Consider the following 27,905-nt stretch of genomic DNA (forward strand, 5'->3'; position numbering starts at 1 on the left):
CTTTATTTGGTCGCTGGACTCCCCGTAGACATCGCTGAATCGGCGTGTGTGACACCGATTCAGCGATGTCTTTGCCGGTAACCAGGGTAAACATCGGGTTACTAAGCGCAGGGCCGCGCTTAGTAACCCGATGTTTACCCTGGTTACCATCCTAAAAAGTAAAAAAACAAACAGTACATACTTACCTACAGCCGTCTGTCCTCCAGCGCTGTGCTCTGCTCTCCTCCTGCTCTGGCTGTGAGCGTCGGTCAGCCGGAAAGCAGAGCGGTGACATCACCGCTGTGCTTTCTGGCTGCCCGGCGCTCACAGCCAGACCAGAGAAGCAGAGCGCCGAGGACAGACAGCGATAGGTAAGTATGTAGCGTTTGTTTTTTTACTTTTTAGGATGGTAACCAGGGTAAACATCGGGTTACTAAGCGCGGCCCTGCGCTTAGTTACCCGATGTTTACCCTGGTTACCGGGGACCTCGGGATCGTTGGTCGCTGGAGAGCTGTCTGTGTGACATCTCTCCAGCGACCAAACAGCGACGCTGCAGCGATCCGGATCGTTGTCGGTATCGCTGCAGCGTCGCTATGTGTGACGGTACCTTAAGACTAGCGACCTGACAGATGTCAAGAAGGCCATCATTGACACCCTCAAGCAAGAAGGTAAGACCCAGAAAGAAATTTCTCAACAAATAGGCTGTTTCCAGAGTGCTGTATCAAGGCACCTCAATGGTAAAGGCCCCTTCACATTAAGCGACGCTGCAGCGATACCGACAACGATCCGGATCGCTGCAGCGTCGCTGTTTGGTTGCTGGAGAGCTGTCACACAGACCGCTCTCCAGCGACCAACGATGCCGGTAACCAGGGTAAACATCGGGTAACTAAGCGCAGGGCCGCGCTTAGTAACCCGATGTTTACCCTGGTTACCATCCTAAAAGTAAAAAAAAACAAACACTAGATACTTACCTACCGCTGTCTGTCCTCCAGCGCTGCGCTCTGCTTCTCTGCTCTCCTCCTGTACTGGCTGTGAGCCGGAAAGCAGAGCGGTGACGTCACCACTCTGCTTTCCGGCTCACAGCCAGTACAGGAGGAGTGCAGAGCACAGCGCTGGAGGACAGACAGCGGTAGGTAAGTATCTAGTGTTTGTTTTTTTTTACTTTTAGCATGGTAACCAGGGTAAACATCGGGTTACTAAGCGCAGCCCTGCGCTTAGTTACCCGATGTTTACCCTGGTTACCAGTGAAGACATCGCTGGATCGGTGTCACACACGCCGATCCAGCGATGTCTCCAGGGAGTCCAGCGACGAAATAAAGTTCTGGACTTTATTCAGCGACCAACGATCTCCCAGCAGGGGCCTGATCGTTGGTCGCTGTCACACATAACGATTTCATTAACGATATCGTTGCTACGCCACAAATAGCAACGATATCGTTAACAATATCGTTATGTGTGAAGGTACCTTAAGTCTGTTGGAAGGAAACAATGTGGCAGAAAACGCTGTACAACGAGAAGAGGAGACCGGACCCTGAGGAAGATTGTGGAGAAGGACCGATTCCAGACCTTGGGGAACCTGAGGAAGCAGTGGACTGAGTCTGGTGTGGAAACATCCAGAGCCACCGTGCACAGGCGTGTGCAGGAAATGGGCTACAGGTGCCGCATTCCCCAGGTAAAGCCACTTTTGAACCATAAACAGCGGCAGAGGCGCCTGACCTGGGCTACAGAGAAGCAGCACTGGACTGTTGCTAAGTGGTCCCAAGTACTTTTTTCTGATGAAAGCAAATTTTGCATGTCATTCGGAAATCAAGGTGCCAGAGTTTGGAGGAAGACTGGGGAGAAGGAAATGCCAAAATGCCTGAAGTCCAGTGTCAAGTACCCACAGTCAGTGATGGTGTGGGGTGCCATGTCAGCTGCTGGTGTTGGTCCACTGTGTTTCATCAAGGGCAGGGTCAATGCAGCTAGCTATCAGGAGATTTTGGAGCACTTCATGCTTCCATCGGCTGAAATGCTTTATGGAGATGAAGATTTCATTTTTCAGCACGACCTGGCACCTGCTCACAGTGCCAAAACCACTGGTAAATGGTTTACTGACCATGGTATTACTGTGCTCAGTTGGCCTGCCAACTCTCCTGACCTGAACCCCATAGAGAATCTGTGGGATATTGTGAAGAGAAAGTTGAGAGACGCAAGACCCAACACTCTGGATGAGCTTAAGGCCGCTATTGAAGCATCCTGGGCCTCCATAACATCTCAGCAGTGTCACAGGCTGATTGCCTCCATGCCACGCCGCATTGAAGCAGTCATTTCTGCCAAAGGATTCCCGACCAAGTATTGAGTGCATAACTGAACATTATTATTTGATGGTTTTTTTGTTTGTTATTAAAAAACACTTTTATTTGATTGGATGGGTGAAATATGCTAATTTATTGAGACAGGTTTTTTGGGTTATCAGGAGTTGTATGCCAAAATCATCAGTATTAAAACAATAAAAGACCTGACAAATTTCAGTTGGTGGATAATGAATCTATAATATATGAAAGTTTAATTGTAATCATTACATTATGGTAAATAATGAAATTTAACACTATATGCTAATTTTTTGAGAAGGACCTGTATATGAGCAGAGGCAGGGAACGCAGCAGCCATTTTGTGGCCAATCTGGATAGTGAGAGGCCATCATAGTTTATAGCTCAGCCAAAGAGATAGAGAGAGAATGCCATGAAACACTGGAGAAATTGTACAGATACTGTGCAAAATCACAAGAGTCAAAAAGATTACAATGTGAAGAAAATAGACTACTACATATTTACGGTGGCATCATGTAAAAGTTTGGACACCCCTGGTCAAAATTACTGTTATTGCGAACAGTTAAACAAGTTGAAGATGAAATGATCTCTAAAAGGCCTAAAGCTAAAGATGGCACATTTCCTTGGGCACCCTGCATGTTTAGTATCTAGTGATATCCCCCTTTTGAAAGTATCACATATTGTAAATGGTAAATGATACTGAGAAACCACCGCGCTAAACTGAGGCTAGATTGATCCTGAATTATTGTGGTTTAATGTCATGCAGTACTTACTTATATTATAGCTGTTTTTGTAGTGTGTGACTAAGGGACCCTTGTGAGTGAAGAGTTGCACCTGGTTACAGCGACTTGCGATCCGAATTGGTGCCAGAGACCGTGATTCCTGGGCAATCGCGTCCCAGTGAGTAGCGGGAAGGTACCAGCGCCGCGCGTGCCCCGGCCGGAAGCAACGCTGAGGACGCGGCGCTGAGAAGGGGGCGGAGCTAGTGTGACATCACAAATAGCAGGGACGGGTGCGCAAGAGAGACAAGCTGCCAGCGCGTTTCGAGGGGTGGCTCCCCTCTTTGTCAGGGCTATGATGATGAATAGCGTGAACATGATAGCCCTGATGAAGAGGGGAGCCACCCCTCGAAACGCATTGGCAGCTTGTCTCTCTCGCACACCCGTCCCTGCTATTTGTGATGTCACACTAGCTCCGCCCCCTTCTCGGCGCCGCGTCCTCAGCGTTGCCTACGGCCGGGGCACGCGAGGCGCTGGTACCTTCCCGCTACTCACTGGGACGCGATTGCCCAGGAATCTCGGTCTCTGGCACCAATTCGGATCACAATCCGCTGAGCACGATTAGCGATTTAGCTGATACCGCATTCATTGGATTGCTCTGCTGCCTTCACCGCATTTGTCTACCTAAGTGGGACATGGTAAGTGTCAGTTGACATCTATTTATGCCCTCTTGGATGGTTGTGGTTAACAATAAACAAACGATCTAACTAATTGTTAGTATTTTTTGCTTTATTTATCTATTAGCATTGGTTTATCACACCGTGGAAATATAATACTAAATCCCATATAGGATCGCTTCAGGTGCAGCTTACACAGTCTCACAAAAAGAGTAAGTGTATTTTACCAATACTCCTGGCAGTCCATTTTACGGCCGAAGTAATATACCGATTTTTTTGTATATTCTGCTTTTCAGCAAGTCGCTGTAACCAGGTGCAACTCTTCACTCACAAGGTTCCCTAAAGGTACCTTCACACTCAGCGACGTTGCAGCGATACCGACAACGATGTCGATCGCTGCAGCGTCTCTGTTTGGTCGCTGGAGAGCTGTCACAAAGACAGCTCTCCAGCGACCAACGATGCCGGTAACCAGGGTAAACATCGGGTTACTAAGCGCAGGGCCGCGCTTAGTAACCCGATGTTTACCCTGTTTACCATCATAAAAGTAAAAAAAACAAACACTACATACTTACCTTCCGCTGTCTGTCCCTGGCGCTGTGCTTCTCTGTACTGGCTGTGAGCACAGCGGCCGGAAAGCAGAGCGGTGACGTCACCGCTGTGCTTTCCTGTTGGCCGGCGCTCACAGCCAGTGCAGATAAGCACAGCGCCGGGGACAGACAGCGGAAGGTAAGTATGTAGTGTTTGTTTTTTTTTACTTTTACGCTGGTAACCAGGGTAAACATCGGGTTACTAAGCGCGGCCCTGCGCTTAGTAACCCGATGTTTACCCTGGTTACCAGTGAAGACATCGCTGAATCGGCGTCACACACGCTGATTCAGCGATGTCTGCAGGGAGTCCAGCGACGAAATAAAGTGTTGGACTTTCTGCAGCGACCAACGACATCACAGCAGGATCCTGATCGCTGCTGCGTGTCAAACTGAACGATATCGCTAGCCAGGACGCTGCAACGTCACGGATCGCTAGCGATATCGTTCAGTGTGACGGTACCTTTAGTCACACACTAAAAAACAGCTATAATATAAGTAAGTACTGCATGACATTAAGCTACAATAATTTAGGATCAATCTGGCCTCAGTTTAGCGCGTTGGTTTCTCAGTATCATTTACCGGTTAATCCTCTTAACAGGGTCCTGCACAGAACCTGTTCCTACCACCTGCGGCTCCTGGGGACCCCGTCATATCCTTCCAGGTGATTAAGCACCAGTGTATAAATATATCTTTTTACATATTGTAAATGCTTTTTTGTCAGCAGTCAAGAAGCTTTGAGTTTTTTTTAAGGGATTTTCATCCATTCTTCCTTGGAAAATTCTTCAAGTTCCGTGAGATCCCTGGGTCATCTTGCATCCACTGTCTTTTCGAGCTCTAGCCACAGATTTGCTGTTTTTTGGCACAAGGTTAGAGGAGGCTGGGAGAGCTGGAATATTTGCATCAACTGGCCTTTCCTAATGATGATAGCGAACAAGCCATAACCCTAACAGGGTTGATCAAACTTACCTGAGCACACAAATCTCCAAGGATGCCCAAACTTTTATATCCATCCATTTTTCTATTTGTAATTTTTAAAATAAAAAGAAATTACAACATATTTTTTTTAAATACAAAGGAAATGTGTCATCTTTAACTTTAGGTCTTTTAGAGATCATTTCATCTTCAACCTGCTTAACTGTCCACAATAACAGTAATTTTGACTACGGGTGCCCAAACTTGACATGCCACTGTAATTGACAAGGAGGTAAGAATGAGTAAGTCTTAGGCTTGGAGTACAGTTGTTTAACTGAAAATTAATCCACCTGGAATAATATCTCATACATAATAGGCTAAATAAATATACAGTACAGACCAAAGGTTTGGACACACCTTCTCATTTAAAGATTTTTCTGTATTTTCATGACTATGAAAATTGTACATTCACACTGAAAGCATGAAAACTATGAATTAACACATGTGGAATTATATACTTAACAAAAAAAGTGTGAAACAACTGAAATTATTTCTTATACTCTAGGTTCTTCAAAGTAACCACCTTTTGCTTTGATGACTGCTTTGCACACTCTTGGCATTCTCTTAATGGGCTTCAAGAGGTAGTCACCAGGAACGGTTTTCACTTCACAGGTGTGCCCTATCAGGTTTAATAAGTGGGATTTCTTGCCTTATAAATGGGGTTGGGACCATCAGTTGTGTTGTGCAGACGTCTGGTGGATACACAGCTGATAGTCCTACTGAATAGACTGTTAGAATTTGTATTATGGGAAGAAAAAAGCAGCTAAGTAAAGAAAAACGAGTGGCCATCATTACTTTGAGAAATGAAGGTCAGTCAGTCTGAAAAATTGGGAAAAGTTTGAAAGTGTCCCCAAGTGCAGTTGCAAAAACCATCAAGCGCTACAAAAGAAACTGGCTCACATGAGGACCGCCCCAGGAAAGGAAGACCAAGAGTCACCTCTGCTTCTGAGGATATGTTTATCCGAGTCACCAGCCTCAGAAATCGCAGGTTAACATCAGCTCAGACTAGAGACCAGGTCAATGCCACACAGAGTTCTAGCAGCAGACACATCTCTACAACAACTGTTAAGAGGAGACTTTGTGCAGCAGGCCTTCATGGTAAAATAGCTGCTAGGAAACCACTGCTAAGGACAGACAACAAGCAGAAGAAACTTGTTTGGGCTAAAGAACACAAGTAATGGACATTACACCAGTGGAAATCTGTGCTTTGGTCTTATGAGTCCAAATTTGAGATCTTTGGTTCCAACCACCGTGTATTTGTGCGACGCAGAAAAGGTTAACGGATGGACTCTACATGCCTGGTTCCCACCGTGAAGCATGGAGGAGGAGGTGTGATGGTGTGGGGGTGCTTTGCTGGTGACACTGTTGGGGATTTATTCAAAATAGAAGGCATACTGAACCAGCATGGCTACCACAGCATCTTGCAGCAGCATACTATTGCATCCGGTTTGCGTTTTGTTGGACCATCATTTATTTTTCAACAGGACAATGACCCCAAACACACCTCCAGGCTGTGTAAGGGCTCTTTGACCAAGAAGGAGAGTGATGGGGTGCTACGCCAGATGACCTGACCTCCACAATCACCAGACCTTAACCCAATCGAGATGGTTTGGGGTGAGCTGGACCGCAGAGTGAAGGCAAAAGGGCCAACAAGTGCTAAGCATCTCTGGGAACTCCTTCAAGATTGTTGGAAGACCATTCCTGGTTACTACCTCTTGAAGCTCATCAAGAGAATTCCAAGAGTGTGCAAAGCAGTCATCAAAGCAAAAAGGTGGTTACTTTGAAGAACCTAGAATATAAGACATAATTTCAGTTGTTTCACACTTTTTTGTTAAGTATATAATTCCACATGTGTTAATTCATAATTTTGATGCCTTCAGTGTGAATGTAGTCATGAAAATGCAGAAAAATCTTTAGATGAGAAGGTGTGTCCAAGGTTTTCGTCTGTACTGTACTTGTATTGAAGAAATATATAGTAAATATATATTTTATAATACTGTAGCTCAGCCAGCATTATTTTTTACCATTCTGTCTAATTGGTTCTTAAATAATATTGTTCCAAAAGTTAAAAAAATACATTACCTTTCTCAGCGCATATATAGTAACTGCATAAATAAGGCCAATGATTGCGAGGAATGTCAAAAATATGTAAAACCAGCGTACATCTCGATCGAACTTGAAGTTTAAAGGTTTAGGGTACAATATAGATCTCACCATGTCACCTTTAATAGTATTGAAACCTATGATAAGAGCAAACATTTTCATATTAGTATATGCTCTTTTGGATTTTGCTGTATTTTTCTACACCCATTTTTTTAAGTTTGATGTGTTATTGAGTACTGTCTAAGCTCACCAGTCCTTAAGACTACAGCCCTGGCTGGACCTTGTGCAGTGGATTCGGTCCTTATCACTTCAGTACCACAAAACAAGACATGGCGCTTATAATCTTCTCCACTGTACTGCTTCCATGGCATTTTGTCATCTCCGTTTGGTAGCTGTGTTTTTGTCACAGGGATTGATTCTCCTGAAAGCAGCGATTTAATAGAAGATCAGTATTTCAATTAAAAATGTTCCAGGAACCATTAAGTTCTGCTGTCATTCTGTAAAATGGTAATATTAGACCTGTGGTCTCAGACTTCAAGTGTATTACACCACATTTTTGGCCAAAAGAGAATGCTATTTGTGAAGGTGAACCCAGGGATTCGCACATCACTATTAGCTGTCAATCTCTGATTAAAACCTCTAAAAGTAAAGTATAATAAAACAGCTGTTCATTTTCTTTACATGGTGGAGAGGTACACACTTTCTCAAGGGTTCAAAGCTTATAGGATTGTATCAATGGAAATTGATTGAATTTTCTTCTATCTGGGTTTTATCACTGCTCAAAAATATCAAATATTTTTTATACTTAGATATGGACTAAATAAGTCATGCTGTGGGAAGATTTTGCACACATACGCAAGCCTCACCTGTTAACATGCCTTCATTCACTACACATGTTCCATTGATTAAAATTGCATCACAAGACATAGAAAAGCCTTTGCCAGATAAAACAATGACATCTCCTGGAACTAAGTGGCAAGAATCAACCTGGTTGCAATCTAAAAAGGAATGTACACATAGCAGTTGGACAAGTATATTTAGCCAAATCATCTCTAACAACTCTTATCCTTTACCAAAAAAAAATCAAATTTTGCGTTATTTCAGTATTTTTTTTTTCATTAATGGAAAAATGTAGCCCCAAACAGTTCCTTAGACTGTAATGACACAAATGAAAGGCAGAAAGGCTCAAGAATACAAACAACTCAGTTTTTATGCCTGACACCATTGAGAGAAAGCACAAATTTAGCCTATTTAAATTTGATTGTGTCATTGCAGTCTATGTGTCATGAAGCTGCAGTGCAATATAGCGCAACTTACACCAGGGGGAGTTTAATAGGGGTGCGAGACTGCACACACTGAGCAGCTGAACAGATGCCACCTAGTGGCAAGAGAGTAGTCAGAAAAAGCCGAGTCAGGACACAAGATAACACGTCAAAAGGATTAAACAGAAAGCATAGTCAGGACATAGCAAGAGATCAGTAAACCAGGGCGAGCAAAATATGGTACAATAGGGACAAATCAAGACACAGTCAATAACCAAGCCAGGAGTTCAGCATCAGAGAATCAGTCAGAACAGACAAACGCAGGGAAAAGGCAGACAGAGGGGGATTACAGACACAGGACCGTCAGGGTTTACAGCAGGACAAACCAAGGGTTTCCAGAGTCAGGTTCTCAAGCCGAAGACAGAACTATAACTGACACTGGGAGCTAAATAGCAAACCCAAACCCAGAATGAGGTATAGCAAAGTTAACCCTTGATATGATCCGTCCAAAAAAGGGCAGACACTAATAAACCCTGGAACGGATCATGACATTATGGCTCTGTTTGGGATCCCTAACACACTGAATAAATGTAGTGTAAATAGAGACTTTTAAGGATAAAGCAACTCCTCATTTATAAAGGTAAAGCCCACCATGCACATTACATGGCTGTCTGTCCATATTGGCCGGTTTTTGCATACATAGAACATCTTAGTTGCCTAAGCGCTCCTGTACGTTCTACAAGGCTACTTTCACACATCAGGTTTTTGCTGTTATGCAGGATCCGGCAAATTTGTAAAAAAACGGATCCGTTGCAAATTGTGAAAAACTGATGCAACGGATCCATTTTTTTGCTGGATCCATTTTTTTCAATGAACCCGGGAATAGAGTTTGGACTTCCTGTTCCGGGAAAGAAAGAGAGAGAGATCCCATAACGGGATGTGTATGATTTTGTATGGAGAAAGCATGAAAACCAGATTCGGAGGCCTGATTCATCATTTCACGTGTCAGTTTCATCTGTTTATCGCTGGAACCATCACTTGGCGTTTTTTTGCCGGACAGAAAAAACGTTACTATGAACATTTTCTCCGGTCGCCGGAAAAATTATTTTAGACGGATCCAGCAAAAAATGGATGAAACTCATGGCCATCAGGCACAAACCGGCGCTAATACAAATCTATGGGAAAAAAACGGATCCGGCAGAAAAAAAAACGGGTCTGTTTTTTTCAAAACTTACCGGATTGTGCCTGATGGCAAAAACCTGATGTGTGAAAGTAGCCTAAGAGAGTTCCTGCCAGACATGTCTTGTTCCAGCTTAACTCTGGGAAAACGAAAAGATCAGCAGTTCAAAAGTGGACATGCCAATCCATACTGAAGAAACTGTTTGGAGACATTAGCGCATATAGGGTCTTATCCAATGTACAGTGAGATAACAAATGGATTATACCGTATTCACCAGATGAAGCTATTGTTGAAGCATGTGCAAATATCGGCTGCAGCATGTCCACGTGTCAGCTATTGACCATACTATAGATAGATGAAGGGGTTACTATATATACGGTCCGTGCTGCAGATACATAGTAAATCCAAAAGATATTTCATATAAAGAATAGTGGTTTATTCAACGCGTTTCAAAGTCTTAGTGACTTCATCATCAGGAAATACCACACAAATCGTGAAACGCGTTGAATAAACCACCATTCTTTATATGAAATATCTTTTGGATTTACTATATATCTGCAGAGCGGACCGTATCCACAGTAACCCATTCATCAATCCTTAACTACTCTGACAATCAATTATTATTCAAGGAGAACAAAAGGAGCGTTCAAAAAGACAAACGTAAAAAAGTACAAAATTTATTGAAACATATAACAGACAACATATACAAACACATATATGAAATTAAGGACACTAAAACAACCCCAAGCACCCGCATTGGTCATCAGAGCTATATAAAGTGTATGTGGTATAGGCACAAAGGTAACGCAAGTGGCACAGAATGGATGACCATGTCCCTATCCAGCCCCATGAACCCCAGCTAAAATCCCCCTGGTTCCAAAGTATAGACCTAGGTGGGGCTAGCAGAAAATACTGCAAAACTGACAGACCATAGGACCGGACACACTCCAGGAGACTGATATCACTACCGGTCAAATAAAGGCATATAGCGTCACAGGCACAGTGAGACCAGTATCCAAAAGGTACTTCTTACCCGGGTGCAGGGATTGAAAGGAGAAGGGCGACACCCCCGACGCGCGTTTCACTCCAGCGTTGTTTGCTTTATCAAGGGGAAGTGTCACAAACTCCACCGAAGGAGCCTTATATCCCCCACTTCCGGTCGCGTGAAACTCACGTGACCCGGAAGTCAGTACGGCTGCTAGTTAGTGCCAGCCAGGCTCCCGAGCCAAGTGAGTGGGAGCATGGAAACACCATGGTAACCAGTCACAGACCCGGGAAGCCGAACGGCCGGACAGAGGAGGGGCGGAGCCAAGAGCAAACGGGCGCACGCGCACCGCAACCGGAACAATAACAAGGCATGTAACCACTAAGGAGAACAATATATGCAACAAAACCAGAATCAATCCCAATCCATAATGAAATAATCATGAAATATATACAATTGGCATATAAACCATTATGGCAATAGTTCATATACAGGCATACATTGAATCCATCCAGTATTGTGACATGCCAGTCAGAGTCCAAAGGTATTTTCAAGGGATACCAGGAACGTCATGGAAAATATTTAAAGAGTAGCAGGAACATCAACGGAAAAACTATAAAAACACAAAAAGACAAATGTTAAAACCAAATTTAAAAAAAGGTGAAGCAGACACCTAAATAACGATGGGGAGCCCAAAGATCTTAAAAAGATCTACAGGAACGGAGCAAAATTGAGAGATTCGTTGAGGCCACCAGGTCTAACGGTGCCCAGGGTCACAATCCACTTAAGTTCACGTTGGGCAAGGAGTTGCTTGATATTACCCCCTCGTATACCTGTGTGGACAACATCAATTCCCCTTACCAAGAACTGGCTAGGGTCACAGTTGTGGTACTTTTTAAAATGCCTCGCTATAGTTTTTAATTGAGAGACATCCTCTATCGTCCTGGCTGCGCCAATGTCCCGCACATGCTCCCTCACCCTTACTCTTAATTCACGTGATGTTAAGCCTACATAGATGAGACGGCAGCTGCAGGTAGCATAATAGATCACATTTTTGGTACCGCAGGAGATGTAATGTCTTATATCAAAGTTTCTTTTACCGTCTGCCGAGGAGAATGAGGAGCTGCGCAGGACATTGGCGCAGGCAACACAGTGTCCACACGTGTAGCAGCCCACGGTGCGACGGACCGAGCCAAAAAGGGGCATCTTAGGTGCCACATAGTGACTCCTAACTAGGAGATCTTTTAAACTCCTAGCTCTCCTGGGAGTCATCAGGGGGCGATCAGACAGGAAGGGGCTCAGAGACGGCTCAGTGCTTAGAACCCGCCAATGTTTGTTCAGGATGGTACGTATACTGTCCCACTCATGGTTAAATTCAGATATGAATCTTATCGACTCATCTGTCTTCTGTTGCTTTTTTGAATATAAAAGCCGATTGCGCAAGGTATTATTAGCCCTGTTATACCCGTATCTCACACACCGATGGCTGTATCCCCGCTGCTCAAAGCGCTGTCTCAGATCACCAGCCTGCTGTTTAAAAGTATGGTCATTCGAGCAGATCCGCCTAACCCGGAGAAACTGTCCGACCGTGACGGCCCTAATTGTGGCTTGACTGTGCCCAGAAGTGGCATGTACCAAAGCATTAACCGCCGTACTTTTTCTAAAAACCTCTGTCTCTATAAGCTGATCATCTCCTACCCTCAACAGTATGTCCAAAAAATCAATTTCACGAGGGTCAGACTTATAGGTAAGCTTGATGTTAAAGGTGTTAGAATTGAGCACAGTCATAAAATCCCCGAGCTGCTGTTCCGTTCCGCGCCATAAAAACAAAACATCATCAATATAACGCCACCAGCACAGCACATGGCGGCGGCCATTTTCCCAAAGCCGAGATGCAAACTCGGCTTTGGGAAAATGGCCGCCGCGATCTCTAATGCGCACGTGCGGCATCCCGCGGCCATTTTCCTGAAGCCCCGTGCAGCAGAGCACTCGATCTGCGCACGCGCGGCCCCAGGACGATGGCCGCCCCCACCGATGCAAGGGATTACAGCGCAGATCGCGCGCTGCTTGTTCACCACTACGCCACTACGCCACCAACGTAAAGCTGAGGAAGAACCAGCGCTGTGAACACGCCCTCCCGACCTGACCAGCCTGATTGACAGGCGAAAACGGCGACTTTGGTAAGTTATTTCTCAGCATAGGTGGGGAATCGGGGTACACTACATACACTATAGGAACACACAGCGCAGGCCCTATTTAACAGTATTTATAGCTCAATCTCAAAAAACGGGGTGACAGGTTCCCTTTAAGGATATGAATTCCGTCTCTATCAGAGAAATTGAGAGCGAAATTGAAACCCTACAAAGTGTGATTAAAAAGGACATGTCTGGTGAGGCTCTTGCCAAATTTAATAATGAAGTAGAGGCTGAGGTCCAGAAATGGGTGGAGGATATTCAGCAAGTTAAAACTAAGAAGTTTCAACGAGATATTAATGACAAACAAACCAACAAAATGTATAAATGGAGAAGTGGCAATGACCGGTCACGCCCCTATTATAGGAACGAGTCAAGGTCAAGATCTCGATCTATATCACATAAATCCTCTATACCCACGGATGAAAGACCTGTAGCCAGAAGGGGTGCTTTGGATAGGGATAAAGAGGATCCCCAAACAAGCACAAAAATGACTACAAGACAAAATAGTAAAAAGGGTCCGATGAACAAACAGTCGGATGGGCGGAGTCATCAGGGGGGCCTCCAGGTAATTAACCTGTCGGACCATGTCCTCTCTGAGAGTCAATTGAGTGTGTTGGGGAAGGGGTTATCTTTTGCACCTACTAATGGGTTTAATTTCTTTACAGCTTTAAAAGATCTCCATTTATTTTCACGCAAACTGATCCTCAAAAAATTACACTCCAGAGGTGGACAGGGATCGGATGGTCTGGACTGCACTGAGGGGGAGGCTCTCCGAATTTTGGAGGAGTTACTGGAGGAGCAGTCTGCTCCTGAAAAAGGTGAGTTCCCACCGGCAATACTCCCCAAGTCCACGAGGTTTCCCCCTTTGTCTCTGTGCCCTGCCGTGGAGGTGTTCACTAGGTTGGTAACAGAGGATTTTAGGGAACTCTCCACGAGGAGACGTTATGACAATCTAACTTGGAAGGAGAGGGAGGCGATTAAACAACTTCAGTCCCTCAATGATGTGGTTTTTAAGGCCGCAGACAAAGGGGGAAACATCGTGGTCTGGCCGGTGGAGATGTATGAGAAGGAGGCTTTTAGACAACTACGCAATGACAATGTTTACTCCAGGCTCACCCATAATCCGGTCGCCTCCTTCTCGGTGCAGATACAGGCCATTCTTCTTAGGGCCTTCGAAGAGGGGACTATTAATAAGAAAGTTCTGGATGGTTTAACGGTCAGGTTCCCAAAAGTACCCACTTTTTATCTTCTTCCTAAAGTCCACAAAGACCGAGTCAGCCCTCCGGGACGTCCTATTGTGTCGGGTATGCAGGGCCTATGTGACCCAATATGCAAGTTTGTTGACTTCTATCTCAAAAAATTGGTGGAAACACTTCCATCATTTGTGAAGGACACAACGGACGTCCTGACGAGGGTTGACGGAGTCTCTGTGGACCAGGATGTTCTATTGGTTACAGCGGACGTGGAGGCCCTGTATACCTGTATCGATCACACTGATGGGCTGCGAGCGGTCCGCTTTTTCCTGGAGGCCTCCGACTTGGACGGCCCTTTGTGTGAGCTTATCCTCGAGCTGCTGGAATTCGTTCTGACGCATAATTTTTTTACGTTTAAAGATTGTTTTTTCCATCAAAAATGCGGCGCAGCTATGGGGGCGGCCTGTGCGCCCGCTTACGCCAACCTCTTTTTGGGTTTTTGGGAGAGGTTGGTGTTCGGGGGTGCAGGGGGGGAGGCCGCCGACCATGTGCTGTGCTGGTGGCGTTATATTGATGATGTTTTGTTTTTATGGCGCGGAACGGAACAGCAGCTCGGGGATTTTATGACTGTGCTCAATTCTAACACCTTTAACATCAAGCTTACCCATAAGTCTGACCCTCGTGAAATTGATTTTTTGGACATACTGTTGAGGGTAGGAGATGATCAGCTTATAGAGACAGAGGTTTTTAGAAAAAGTACGGCGGTTAATGCTTTGGTACATGCCACTTCTGGGCACAGTCAAGCCACAATTAGGGCCGTCCCGGTCGGACAGTTTCTCCGGGTTAGGCGGATCTGCTCGAATGACCATACTTTTAAACAGCAGGCTGGTGATCTGAGACAGCGCTTTGAGCAGCGGGGATACAGCCATCGGTGTGTGAGATACGGGTATAACAGGGCTAATAATACCTTGCGCAATCGGCTTTTATATTCAAAAAAGCAACAGAAGACAGATGAGTCGATAAGATTCATATCTGAATTTAACCATGAGTGGGACAGTATACGTACCATCCTGAACAAACATTGGCGGGTTCTAAGCACTGAGCCGTCTCTGAGCCCCTTCCTGTCTGATCACCCCCTGATGACTCCCAGGAGAGCTAGGAGTTTAAAAGATCTCCTAGTTAGGAGTCACTATGTGGCACCTAAGATGCCCCTTTTTGGCTCGGTCCGTCGCACCGTGGGCTGCTACACGTGTGGACACTGTGTTGCCTGCGCCAATGTCCTGCGCAGCTCCTCATTCTCCTCGGCAGACGGTAAAAGAAACTTTGATATAAGACATTACATCTCCTGCGGTACCAAAAATGTGATCTATTATGCTACCAGCAGCTGCCGTCTCATCTATGTAGGCTTAACATCACGTGAATTAAGAGTAAGGGTGAGGGAGCATGTGCGGGACATTGGCGCAGCCAGGACGATAGAGGATGTCTCTCAATTAAAAACTATAGCGAGGCATTTTAAAAAGTACCACAACTGTGACCCTAGCCAGTTCTTGGTAAGGGGAATTGATGTTGTCCACACAGGTATACGAGGGGGTAATATCAAGCAACTCCTTGCCCAACGTGAACTTAAGTGGATTGTGACCCTGGGCACCGTTAGACCTGGTGGCCTCAACGAATCTCTCAATTTTGCTCCGTTCCTGTAGCTCTTTTTAAGATCTTTGGGCTCCCCTCCGTTATTTAGGTGTCTGCTTCACCTTTTTTTAAATTTGGTATTAACATTTGTCTTTTTGTGTTTTTATAGTTTTTCCGTTGATGTTCCTGCTACTCTTTAAATATTTTCCATTACGTTCCTGGTATCCCTTGAAAATACCTTTGGACTCTGACTGGCATGTCACAATACTGGATGGATTCAATGTATGCCTGTATATGAATTATTGCCATAATGGTTTATATGCCAATTGTATATACTTCATGATTATTTAATTATGGATTGGGATTGATTCTGGTTTTGTTGCATATATTGTTCTCCTTAGTGGTTACATGCCTTGTTATTGTTCCGGTTGCGGTGCGCGTGCGCCCGTTTGCTCTTGGCTCCGCCCCTCCTCTGTCCGGCCGTTCGGCTTCCCGGGTCTGTGACTGGTTACCATGGTGTTTCCATGCTCCCACTCACTTGGCTCGGGAGCCTGGCTGGGCAGGGTGGTTGCGGCGCCGGGTGCCATGGACGCACGCGCCGCTAACTAGCAGCCGTACTGACTTCCCGGTCACGTGAGTTTCACGCGACCGGAAGTGGGGGAAATAAGGCTCCTTCGGTGGAGTTTGTGACACTTCCCCTTGATAAAGCAAACAACGCTGGAGCGAAACGCGCGTCGGGGGTGTCACCCTTCTCTTTTCGATCCCTGCACCCGGGTAAGAAGTACCTTTTGGATACTGGTCTCACTGTGCCTGTGACGCTATATGCCTTTATTTGACCGGTAGTGATATCAGTCTCCTGGAGTGTGTCCGGTCCTATGGTCTGTCAGTTTTGCAGTATTTTCTGCTAGCCCCACCTAGGTCTATACTTTGGAACCAGGGGGATTTTAGCTGGGGTTCATGGGGCTGGATAGGGACATGGTCATCCATTCTGTGCCACTTGCGTTACCTTTGTGCCTATACCACATACACTTTATATAGCTCTGATGACCAATGCGGGTGCTTGGGGTTGTTTTAGTGTCCTTAATTTCATATATGTGTTTGTATATGTTGTCTGTTATATGTTTCAATAAATTTTGTACTTTTTTACGTTTGTCTTTTTGAACGCTCCTTTTGTTCTCCTTGAATAATAGTATCTTTTGGAGTAGAATTTATAGTGTCCAGGACATGGTATTTGGACACTTTGCATTATGAGCCTGGGGGTATATTTAATCTGACAATCAATTGTTCGGGACCACCATACACATTAGACTGTCATAGAAACCCAACGATATTAGCGTGTTCAGCCGACAAAAGTTTAACATAAATAGGAGGCTTAAGCGAAAACTGCCGGAAAAGATACATTCCTCTCTGTGTTTAGGACTGTCTATAGCCTTGTTTGTTAAATTATATATTTTTTTAGCTACAATGGTCCAGACTGGACTATTGTACTGTCAAAAATTTTGTAACCCATCCCTTGTAGATTGTGAGCCATTGGGGGCAGGGTCCTCACTCCTCCTTTACCAGTTGTGACTTGTATTGTTTAAGATTATTGTACTTGTTTTTATTATGTATACCCCTCCTCACATGTAAAGCGCCATGGAATAAATGGCGCTATAACAATAAATAATAATAATAAATAACCTGACGCCATTGTAATTTGATGGACCAATGTTCCTCGCATTATCAAGTGAAAAAGAATATACGTACCACCATTTCTTTTATACACAGTCACTTTCATGTTATTATGAGCTTTGACCAAATTGTGGAGTTTTGAAGATTGCTTTAAAAAAAAGACAGTATGTAAGTATGCAGTAGATATAACTGTAACCAAATAAATGGAAGGAAATGTTCAATAACCTTTCGATGTCTTACACACAAGTAGCAATGCTTATAAAAATACTTGCTGACTATTCCTTAATGCTATGGGCACAGGGTACCTTTTAGTCCTGGCACATCTGCTTCAAGAAACTGCTGTCAGTCATTTTTCTTAAAGTGGCGTTGTTTACATCATTCTGACAGTGGCTTCACTGATGATGTCTTATGCCCTGTACTATCAATTATATGAAGTGGGTAGCTTCCTAATGGAAGCTGCCTGGACAATGAGCATATTATTGCTTTTATGTTTAATATTGCTAATAAAGTAAATCATGGCCCAAGAAGCATAGTTTGAGGCTACACACACCTATGTTCTGTAAAAATGATTTTTACTTATTTTGAGTTTAAAAAGTTGTACCAAGTTTAAGACTGCAGCCTTAGGCTAGGTTCACATTGCGCTAGGTGAGTCCGTCTAACGGACACGTTTTTAAGTACTGAAAACGCAATATAACGCACATACTAACGCGCCCATAGACTTGCATTGTCTGACGCATCGTGCCGCATGCCAAAATTGGCATGCGTTTGTCACATAACGTTTTTTTCTGACGGACCTTGGAACGCGGCTTGCAGCGTTTTCGGGTCCGGCCAAGCTAACGCAATACTAACGGAAGCGTTCATTCTGCCATAGAAGACTATGGCAAACGCAGCCAGATGCAAATTATGAAAAATTTCCAAATAGAACCACATGTTTTATTAGTGTTTGAGGGTGATCCATGTGGTCATGTGACAGGAAATCTGATTTCGGCCATTAAAGGAGGACTATCCCACCCACACATTTCTCCTGAGGCCTACTGCACGTGACAGAGTCTTGCAAGAGATCACAGGAAATGTAAGTACATTTCTATATATTATATATCTCTGTATGCATCATGGGAGTCTGTATTGTCCGTCGGATGTGTGTGTACTAAAAATGTATTGCTTTGTTGCACGCAGATGTCGGATACTGATGTAAGCAGCAATAAAAGAACAACTTTATTGACAGTGACAAACGCAGACAAACGGATACTTAGCTAACAGACATCCAAATGAGAAAAACGCGATCACATGCGTTAACGCAAGCGTTACCGTGACGACAATTTTTACACAAATTTGGCTCCTTTTCTGTACATGCGTTTAACGGATCCGTTTAACGCCATGAACTTGACGCAATGTGAACCTAACCTTAAGCCACATACATGCTGAAGTTCTGTGTCTCCAGAATGCTTCTGCTGTTAGAGGGCTGTACTCTTAGCCTGGAGTGTGCTCTCCCAGTTAAATCCTGAAATATGCTTAACAGAGTGAAGTGGACTAACGGAGGGATGGTAAAATGGGGAACCAATAGGGGAAAATTATACAATCTGCGGACCTGGAACTTGGTCTTAGTGTACCGTAGTGAGATTTCCTATTGGATGGAAATGAGTGAGAAGGGGTGTCTATCAGACACCCCCATTAATAGCCCACTAAGTTAAAGAAAAAAACACATAGGAAAAAAGAATCCAGCATTTCTCTAGTGCAACCTATGGAGCGTTTCTCTGAGAATGACACTTTATAGGTTACTCGCAGTCATGTCTCACGGTCGATGACAGAAGTAATGATATGACCGCAAGTGACCTATGCAACCTCATTCTTTATTACTTACCCATCGACTTGATGCTTCCTGAAATTACGCACCTGACATCAACCTCACAAACTATTACCCTGATTACCACAGCATCAGGGCAATCAGAAAGAGCTGAGGCTAAATGCAAGAATTGGCACATCTGATGGATGCGCCATTTCTATTGCGGATGAGTGCTGGTCATATTAGTCTGGGAAGGGGCCAATATCCATGAATCTTCCCATCATATTACTATCAGCCCCTAGCTGGATCCTTTGCCTTAGCTGGTTAAAAAAAAATAAGAGGGACCCCACATCATTTTTGGGGGGTCAACCAATTTTTCATAGCCAGCAAAGGCAAAGCTGGCTGCCGAGGGCTGATAATAATAGGCTGGGAAAGTCCATGGATATTGGCCCCTTCCAAGCATAAGACCAGCTCACAGCTATCTGTTTTCCCTTAGCTGGTTATTAAAAATAGGGGGGACCCCACATCACTTTTTTCATTTATTTATTCATTCAATTTTTTTAACATGTACAGTAAGCTACACACGGAAGGCATTGCTCAGCTCCTCTGCCTCCTGGTTCAAGACTATTATTTCTTATATTTTTTATGCTACATTATTTTTAGCAATTTCCCTATCCACATTTGTTTACAGGGCAATTGTCCTGTTCTTACTTCCATTTTGCTTCCTTTTTAAGCCCCCTAGCCCTTACTATGACCATTTTACAGCACCAAAGTTTGGGTTCCCATTGACTTATATAGGGTTCGGCATCAAGTTCGGGTACCCGAATCTGAACTTTGGACTAAACTTCAGCCGAATCCGATGTACTTGAACTTCCAAGGGTCCACTCATTCCTACTAACCAAGAACATTGTATAAATATTTGTGTTCATTCAGTTCGGTTTATTCTACAACAAATTCAGTTGGGTTTATTCTACAACATTCAATACATTTCCCTATAAGTGTTTTAAAATCATTAGCACACATTCACACTTTCACTATTCAGTCAGTATTTTTCAGGCAAAACCAGAAGTGGGTGAAAAATGCAGAAGTCGCGCAAAGTTTCTATAAGGCCGGGGTCACACTTAATATATGAAAAATCGGACCGATGCTCCCTGCCGAGAGTCGCACAAGTGTTCTCCGTATGGTCATCCATGTGTAATGCATTTGAAATGCGATGATGCGATTTTATCGTACCTATGTATCCGTATGACATGCGTATGGCTTTACATTTCTCACTGCTTTTCCCCATTGAATTTAATGGCTCAATGGGCTGAAATGAGGAAAATGTGTGCGTATTTGTCGCAAGCTAGATGACTGGTCCATTTGGTGTCTGAGTTTTTCTCACACCCATAGGCTTGCATTGACGAGTCTCGGATGATATACACATATAATCGCATCATGCTGCGATTTTACACACACGGAGAATACGCCTGAAAAAAAATACGGTGATGTGAGCTGCCCCATAGATTAACACTGGTCCGAGTGCTATGCGATGTTTTCTTGCATAGCACTTGTCCGTATTCTATAGTAGTGTGGCCCCGGCCTTAGGCCAAGATGTGACGATGCAAGAAAATTGCATAATCGCATTATAAACACGTTACACACGGATGACTATACGGACGACAATTGTGCGACTCTCGGCTGGGAGACTCAGACCAATTTTTCATATGTTTAGTGTGACCCCAGCCTTATACTTTACCTCTGACTGTTCCACTACTGGTTTTGATTTACAAATTCTGGTGTAAAACCTTGAACAAATAATGAAACGGTGAACATGGCCTTAAAGTGCAACTATCATTTCAGGAGAACTTGCTGCATCATGTCTGTGCCTGCCTTTATCTCTCTCTTTCTCTCTCTCTCTCTCCTCGTTTCCCTTTCTGTAGGCCTTCATATATGAGCAAAAACAGATCTTAAAGCGAACCTGTCACCCCGGTTTTTCAGTACGAGATAAAAATACTGCTAAATAGGGCCTGAGCTGTGCGTTACTATAGTGTATTTTGTGTATGCTGATTCCACCCCTAAGCTGCCGAAATAACTTACCAGAGTCGCCGTTTTCGCCTGTCAATCAGGCTGGTCAGGTCAGATGGGCGTGGCGACATCGCTGGTTCTTCCCCCAGATCTTGCATATATTTCCGTTGGTGGCGTAGTGGTTTGCTCATGCCCATCTTCTGAATCCACTGGGCAGGAGAAGAAAAAACGCACGATCGGCGCTATTTCCCTGGTGATCTGTGGGGGTGGCCATTTTCCTGAAGCCCCGGGCAGCAGAGGACTCCATATGCGCACGCGCGGCCTCAGGAAGATGGCCGCCCCCACAGGTCACCAGGGAAATAGCGCCGATCGCGCGTTTTTACTTCTCCTGCCCAGTGGATTCAGAAGATGGGCATGCGCAAACCACTATGCCACCAACGGAAATATATGCAAGATCTGGGGGAAGAACCAGCGATGTCGCCACGCCCATCTGACCTGACCAGCCTGATTGACAGGCAAAAACGGCGACTTTGGTAAGTTATTTCGGCAGCATAGGTGGGGAATCAGGGTACACAAAATACACTATAGTAACGCACAGCTCAGGCCCTATTTAACAGTATTTTTATCTCGTACTGAAAAACCGGGGTGACAGGTTCCCTTTATCTCTCAATGAGCAGAAAAGGCATATTCAATGAAGTCAGATTTTATCAGTTGATTGATAGTTAATCATCAGTGCAGGACTAGAAAGAGTCAATTCTATGTAATAAGATATATTACAATGTTTTCTATCTACACTATTGATACATGTAAAAAACATTAAATTGATGGCTGCTTTCTAAACATATTGTGCCTTTTAAAGAAGACCTATCTTCAGCTCAAAAGTGGTAGTTTTTGCTCTTACTTTGTTCATGCTGCTTCCCTGAGTATTCCATTTTCTTTTTTTTACATGTTTATGGTGTTTATCAAGAAGATGTTGTTCACAGGGTAATAATGCAGAGCGGCCTAAATATACACCCAAGAGAATCTTATGAGTCAAGCCCCCTTATAAAGACCAGGAAAATAAAATAAAAACTAGCCACTTTTGATCTTGCAACTGGACCTTTTGAAAGTAACAATAATAAAGACACGTTGAGCGTGAGTTATCAAGGTTTTTTCTTCAGTTTTCTGGAGTAAAACACCTTGAAATGTCACAAATTCTTAGCTCAACTCCCATTTGCACAAAAATTTAGCAACTTCTGCCATTTTTACCCCAATTAACCAAAGTTTAGGCTATGTTAGTGCCATAACTTATGCAAGAAATATACTCGGGCCCATGACTGACTGACATACAAATCGCCAGTGTAAATGAATCAGACCCTTTGAGTGCCACTGTAGCAACAGTTCTGTTCAGGAAACCAAATGCTGTTTGAATTTATTTGGCCTAGAATCAGGGAAACTGCTGGGAATAACTCATCCTACATGTGCAACCTCTACAAAATCAAAATGTTAATTAAAAAAAATTGTTAAAGGGAATCTGTCACCCACTGGAAGTTATTACTATGGGCACACAAGTAATAGAATGGTTAAACTAGTCTTACCTGTATGCCTCATAGCTGCGGTGTGGATGTTGATAAATGCACTTTTAATGTTTTATGTTAATGATTTCTTCCAGGCTTCGGGGCGTGCAGTGTAGTAGCAGAGATTCACCTGCGCAGAAGATCGATAAAGACACTACCCATAGTAGGGCAGATAAGGTATCCATAACTGTGGGAATGCAGAGTGCATGCGTGGGATTACGGCGCCGCAACGGCACATAACAGATCAGTGTGACGTGCATGGGAGTGGGGTGGTTTTTTACTGAAGAGAGGAGGCAGGGATTTCTTCTAGGCACCGCACGCCCTGTAGCCTGGAAGAAAACATTAGCATAAAACATTAAAAGTGCATTTCTCAACATCTGTAATACAACTATGGATCATACAGGTAAGACTGGTTTAACCATTCTATTACCTGTGTGCCCATAGCACTAGCTTAAAAGCGTCCAGGGGGTGACAGATTCCCTTTTAAAGACACTTTTGTGCAAAGTTGTCCAAGCCATAACAATGGATGAAGACAAACATATTATTATTTTTATTTATTTACCTGTCGATGCTCAAACAGTGATAATGCTATGCTGCAGATACACAGCACAAGAATGGCCAAGCCGTAACCCAAATATCCTTCTACCAGCATCAGAATAATAGCAGCAAACTGGTACATGTATAATAAATCTACCACCTGCGTACAAAAACAATATGTGAAATTACTGTTGATGAAGAATAAACAATCAGCTTTTATCTTAGGCTTGATGTATATGTAACCTATTCACTTAAGGTACCTTCACACATAACGATTTCGTTAACGATATCGTTGCAACGTCACGCTTTTTGTGACATAGCAATGATCCCACTAACGATCTCGTTATGTGTGACAGCGACCAACGATCAGGCCCCTGCTGGGAGATCGTTGGTCGCTGGGGAATGATCAGGACCTTTTTTTGGTTGCTGATCACCCGCTGTCATCACTGGATCGGCGTGTGTGACGCCGATCCAGCGATGTGTTCACTTGTAACCAGGGTAAATATCGGGTTACTAAGCGTGGCCCTGCACTTAGTAACCCGATATTTACCCTGGTTACTAGTGTTGAGTGATACCGTCCGATACTTGAAAGTATCGGTATCGGATAGTATCAGCCGATACCCGAAAAATATCGGATATCGCCGATACCGATATCCGATACCAATACAAGTCAATGGGACATCAAGTATCGGAAGGTATTCTCATGGTTCCCAGGGTCTGAAGGAGAGGAAACTCTCCTTCAGGCCCTGGGATCCATAGAGATGTGTAAAATAAAGAATTAAAATAAAAAATATTGATATGCTCACCTCTCCGGCGGCCCCTGGACATCACGCTGCTAACCGGGAGGCTTCTTTGTTTAAAATGCGCGCCTTTAGGACCTGCGAATGACGTCCCGGCTTCTGATTGGTCGCGTGCCGGTCACATGGGCGGCACGCGACCAATCAGAAGCTGCGACGTCATTCTCATTCACTAAACTCCTAATTCTAGGAATTGAGGACCTGCGAATGACGTCACGGCTTCTGATTGGTCGCGTGCCGGTCACATGGGCGGCACGCGACCAATCAGAAGCCGGGACGTCATTCGCAGGTCCTAAAGGCGCGCATTTTAAACAAAGAAGCCTCCCGGTTAGCAGCGTGATGTCCAGGGGCCGCCGGAGAGGTGAGCATATCAATATTTTTTATTTTAATTCTTTATTTTACACATCCCTATTGATCCGATACCGATACCCGATATCACAAAAGTATCGGATCTCGGTATCGGAATTCCGATACCACAAGTATCGGCCGATACCCGATACTTGCGGTATCGGAATGCTCAACACTACTGGTTACCATTGTAAAAGTAAAAAAAAAAACAGTACATACTCACATTCTGATGTCTGTCACGTCCCCCGCCCTCAGCTTCCCTGCACTGACTGTCAGCGCCGGCTGTAAAGCAGAGCACAGCGGTGACGTCACCGCTGTGCTCTGCTTTACGGCCAGCGCTGACACAGTCAGTGCGGGAAGCTGATGGCGGGGACGTGACAGACATCGGAATGTGAGTATGTAGTGTTTTTTTTTTTTACTTTTACAATGGTAACCAGGTTAAATATCGGGTTACTAAGCGCGGCCCTGCACTTAGTAACCCGATGTTTACCCTGGTTACCCGGGTGCTGCAGGGGCACTTCGGCATCGTTGAAGACAGTTTCAACGATGCCGAAGTCTTTCCCCTGATCGTTGGTCGCTGGGAGAGCTGTCTGTGTGACAGCTCCCCAGCGACCACACAACGACTTACCAACGATCACGGCCAGGTCGTATCGCTAGTCGTGATCGTTGGTAAGTTGTTTAGTGTAATGGTACCTTTACTGTGCTCCTCAGTACCTAAAAGGGTTGTCTAATAACGATAAAGCCTTTTCAGATGGAAGCCACCGCAGAAATCAAACTATTGCTTTATGTTTGGCTTCTTATACCTCCAGCAAACTGCTGATTGTGAAAGGAAGGTACTGGCAGCAAGATTAATGCTGTGCACTGTCCACTGCATAAAAGCTATATCATTTCATGTCAGCCATTCAAATACTGATAATCTATGAAGAGGGAAAGCTGTTAGCAGATCCTTGCACTGGTTGAGAGGGTTCTCTTGAGCTGGGAACATATGCATGCTCTAATAATGCATATTGAAGGAGGTATTTTTTGTCCAATCACCTCAATGCCATGTATATATGATCAGTATTTGCAGAGCTGCCACTAGGGGGAGGCATCCAATGACTGACACTGCACGTCATTGAGTGATAAGGGGTTAATAATTGTAAACAGTGTATATTATTGCATATATATATTCACCGATTATACACTACCAAAAAATCTCTTTATTGGTATTTATTAAAAACCTACAAATTCTAGAATATACTGTAAATACACCCCAAAACATGAGAACTCAAAAAGTGATAATATAAAAAAATCAAGTAGTCAAGCATAAAGGGGGACCACCCTATTTGTCAACTACTCTTGTTCCACCCAGTCTGTAGACGATGGCACCCTTTTAAAATGCAACTGGCGCCACTGCTCCTCATCGACTAGCCCTAGTCGTCCTCACAGCCGCCTCCTCAGCCTCACACAGGATGCAGACTCAACTCAGCAACTTCCCCCTGCTGGACGCAGACTTCCCTCAGCGGCATCTCCTCACTCCCGTAAGCAGCCTCCCCCTGCCAGATGCAGCCTTCCCTCACTAGCCTCTCCTTTGCCAGATGCAGAATTCCCTCAGCAGCCTCACCCTGCCGGACACAGACTCACCTCAGTAGCTTTCCCTCAGCAGCTTCACCCTGCTGGATGCAGACTGCCCTCAGCAGCCTCCTATCTCCTCACAACTCTTTTCAGCCTCCCATCTCCTCACTCCCCTATGCAGCCTCCCCTCTCCTCACTCCCCTATGCAGCCTCCCCTCTCCTCACTCCCCTCAGCAACCTCCCCTCACCGCACTACCCTCTGCAGCCTTCCCTCTCCTCAATCCCCTCTGCAGCCTCCACTCTCCTCAGTCCCCTCTGCAGCCTCCCTTCTCCTCCCTTCCATATGCAGCCTCCCCTGTCCTCACTCCCCTATGCAGCCTCTCCTCTTCTCACTCCCATCAGCAGCCTCTCTCTCCTCACTGCAGGCTCCCATCTTCTTAACCCCTTCAGCAGCCTCCCCTCTCCTCACACCCCTCAGCACCCTCCCCTATCCTCACTCCCCACTGCAGCCTCCCCTCTCCTCACTCCCCTCTGCAGCCTCCTCTCTCCTCTCTCTCCTCAGCAGCCTCCAATCTCCTCACTCCACTCTGCTGCCAGCTCTCTCTTCACTCCCCTCTGCAGCCTCCCCTCTCCTCACTCCCATCAGCAGCCTTACATCTCCTCACTCACCTCAACAGTCTCCCCTCTCCTTAGCAGCCTCCCATCTCCTCACTCCCCCCAGCAGCCTCCCATCTCCTCACTCACCCCAGCAGCCTCCCATCTCCTCACTCCCCTCAGCAGCTTCCCATCTCCTAACCCATCTCAGCAGCCTCCCATCTCCTCCCTCTCCTCAGTATCCCCCATCTCCTCACTCCCCTTAGCAGCCTCCTATCTCCTCACTCCCCTCAGCAGCCTTCCATCTCCTTACATCCCTCAGCAGCTTCCCATCTCCTAACCCATCTCAGCAGCCTCCCATCTCCTCCCTCTCCTCAGTATCCCCCATCTCCTCACTCCCCTTAGCAGCCTCCTATCTCCTCACTCCCCTCAGCAGCCTTCCATCTCCTTACATCCCTCAGCAGCCTCACCGGTCCTCACTCACTTTAGCAGCCTCCTATCTCCTCACTCATCTCAGCAGCCTCCACTGTCCTCACTCACCTCAGCTGTCTCCCATCTACTCACTTCCCTCAGCAGCCTCTTCCAAGTCCTCACACACTGCCCACCTCCTCTGACTGCCCGCCGCTGACTTCAGTGTCATCTGCATGTGCTTGCTGCTCTGCTCCAGAATGAAGAAGAGCGCACAGCGTGTCACATGACCGGCATCAGGACCATGATGCACTTGGGCTTACTGCTGTGGCTTAAAGGTACAGTACCAATTTCTGGCCGCCGCATGTATTAACAATACTGTAGGTGTACCTTTAAATCACTGCAGTGTTGTTATGTATCTGGTTTTCAGCAGCCCTGAACTATTACACCTTGGGCCCGATGAGCAGAAGCAAGAAAGTAGAACCCGGGCTACCAGCGCCTCCCTTGTCAAGAAGCCTGCTGCAGACTTACAGTAGGATTCTTTGCACATGTTACGGAAGGACAGAGAGAGAGTAAACAGCAGGACCTGAAGCATGTGACCTCCGGGGAAGTGGATGGAGGCGGGGCTAGATTCCAAGTAGCAGCGGAGACCGGCAAAGCCGGAGAGTAGTCTGAACATGCCGAGGTCAAGCTGGGAGGTCGATGAAGTGCCAAAAGGATGAGACGTAAGCATGGTCGAGACGTAGCAAAAAGGTCAGGGAGCCGAAGATAGTGGTGCAGTACAAACAGGGCAGACAAGAAGGAAGTTGGAGTGCACAGTCAGAACCAGAAACAGACAATAAGCACAGAGTAACAATGCA

At 45.1% G+C, this 27,905-nt stretch overlaps 1 protein-coding gene across 3 annotated transcripts in view; it reads right to left on the minus strand.

Annotated features, from left to right (window-relative positions):
* Window positions 1–27,905, minus strand: part of LOC138638128 (probable cation-transporting ATPase 13A4) — a 161,586-nt gene that overhangs the window by 107,375 nt on the left and 26,306 nt on the right. For 2 of the 3 annotated variants that reach the window (XM_069727159.1, XM_069727160.1), the window contains exons 7-11: window positions 23,370–23,504; window positions 17,537–17,609; window positions 8,213–8,344; window positions 7,597–7,767; window positions 7,326–7,483 (exon numbers count right to left, since the gene is read on the minus strand). In XM_069727159.1, coding sequence (XP_069583260.1) covers window positions 7,326–7,483; window positions 7,597–7,767; window positions 8,213–8,344; window positions 17,537–17,609; window positions 23,370–23,504 — 669 coding nt within the window. The remainder of the gene's footprint in view (window positions 1–7,325; window positions 7,484–7,596; window positions 7,768–8,212; window positions 8,345–17,536; window positions 17,610–23,369; window positions 23,505–27,905) is intronic. The other variant, XM_069727161.1, reaches the window with a different exon arrangement.

The sequence above is a fragment of the Ranitomeya imitator genome, chromosome 5 (assembly GCF_032444005.1).
Source record: "Ranitomeya imitator isolate aRanImi1 chromosome 5, aRanImi1.pri, whole genome shotgun sequence".
In the NCBI taxonomy this organism is placed as follows: domain Eukaryota; kingdom Metazoa; phylum Chordata; class Amphibia; order Anura; family Dendrobatidae; genus Ranitomeya; species Ranitomeya imitator.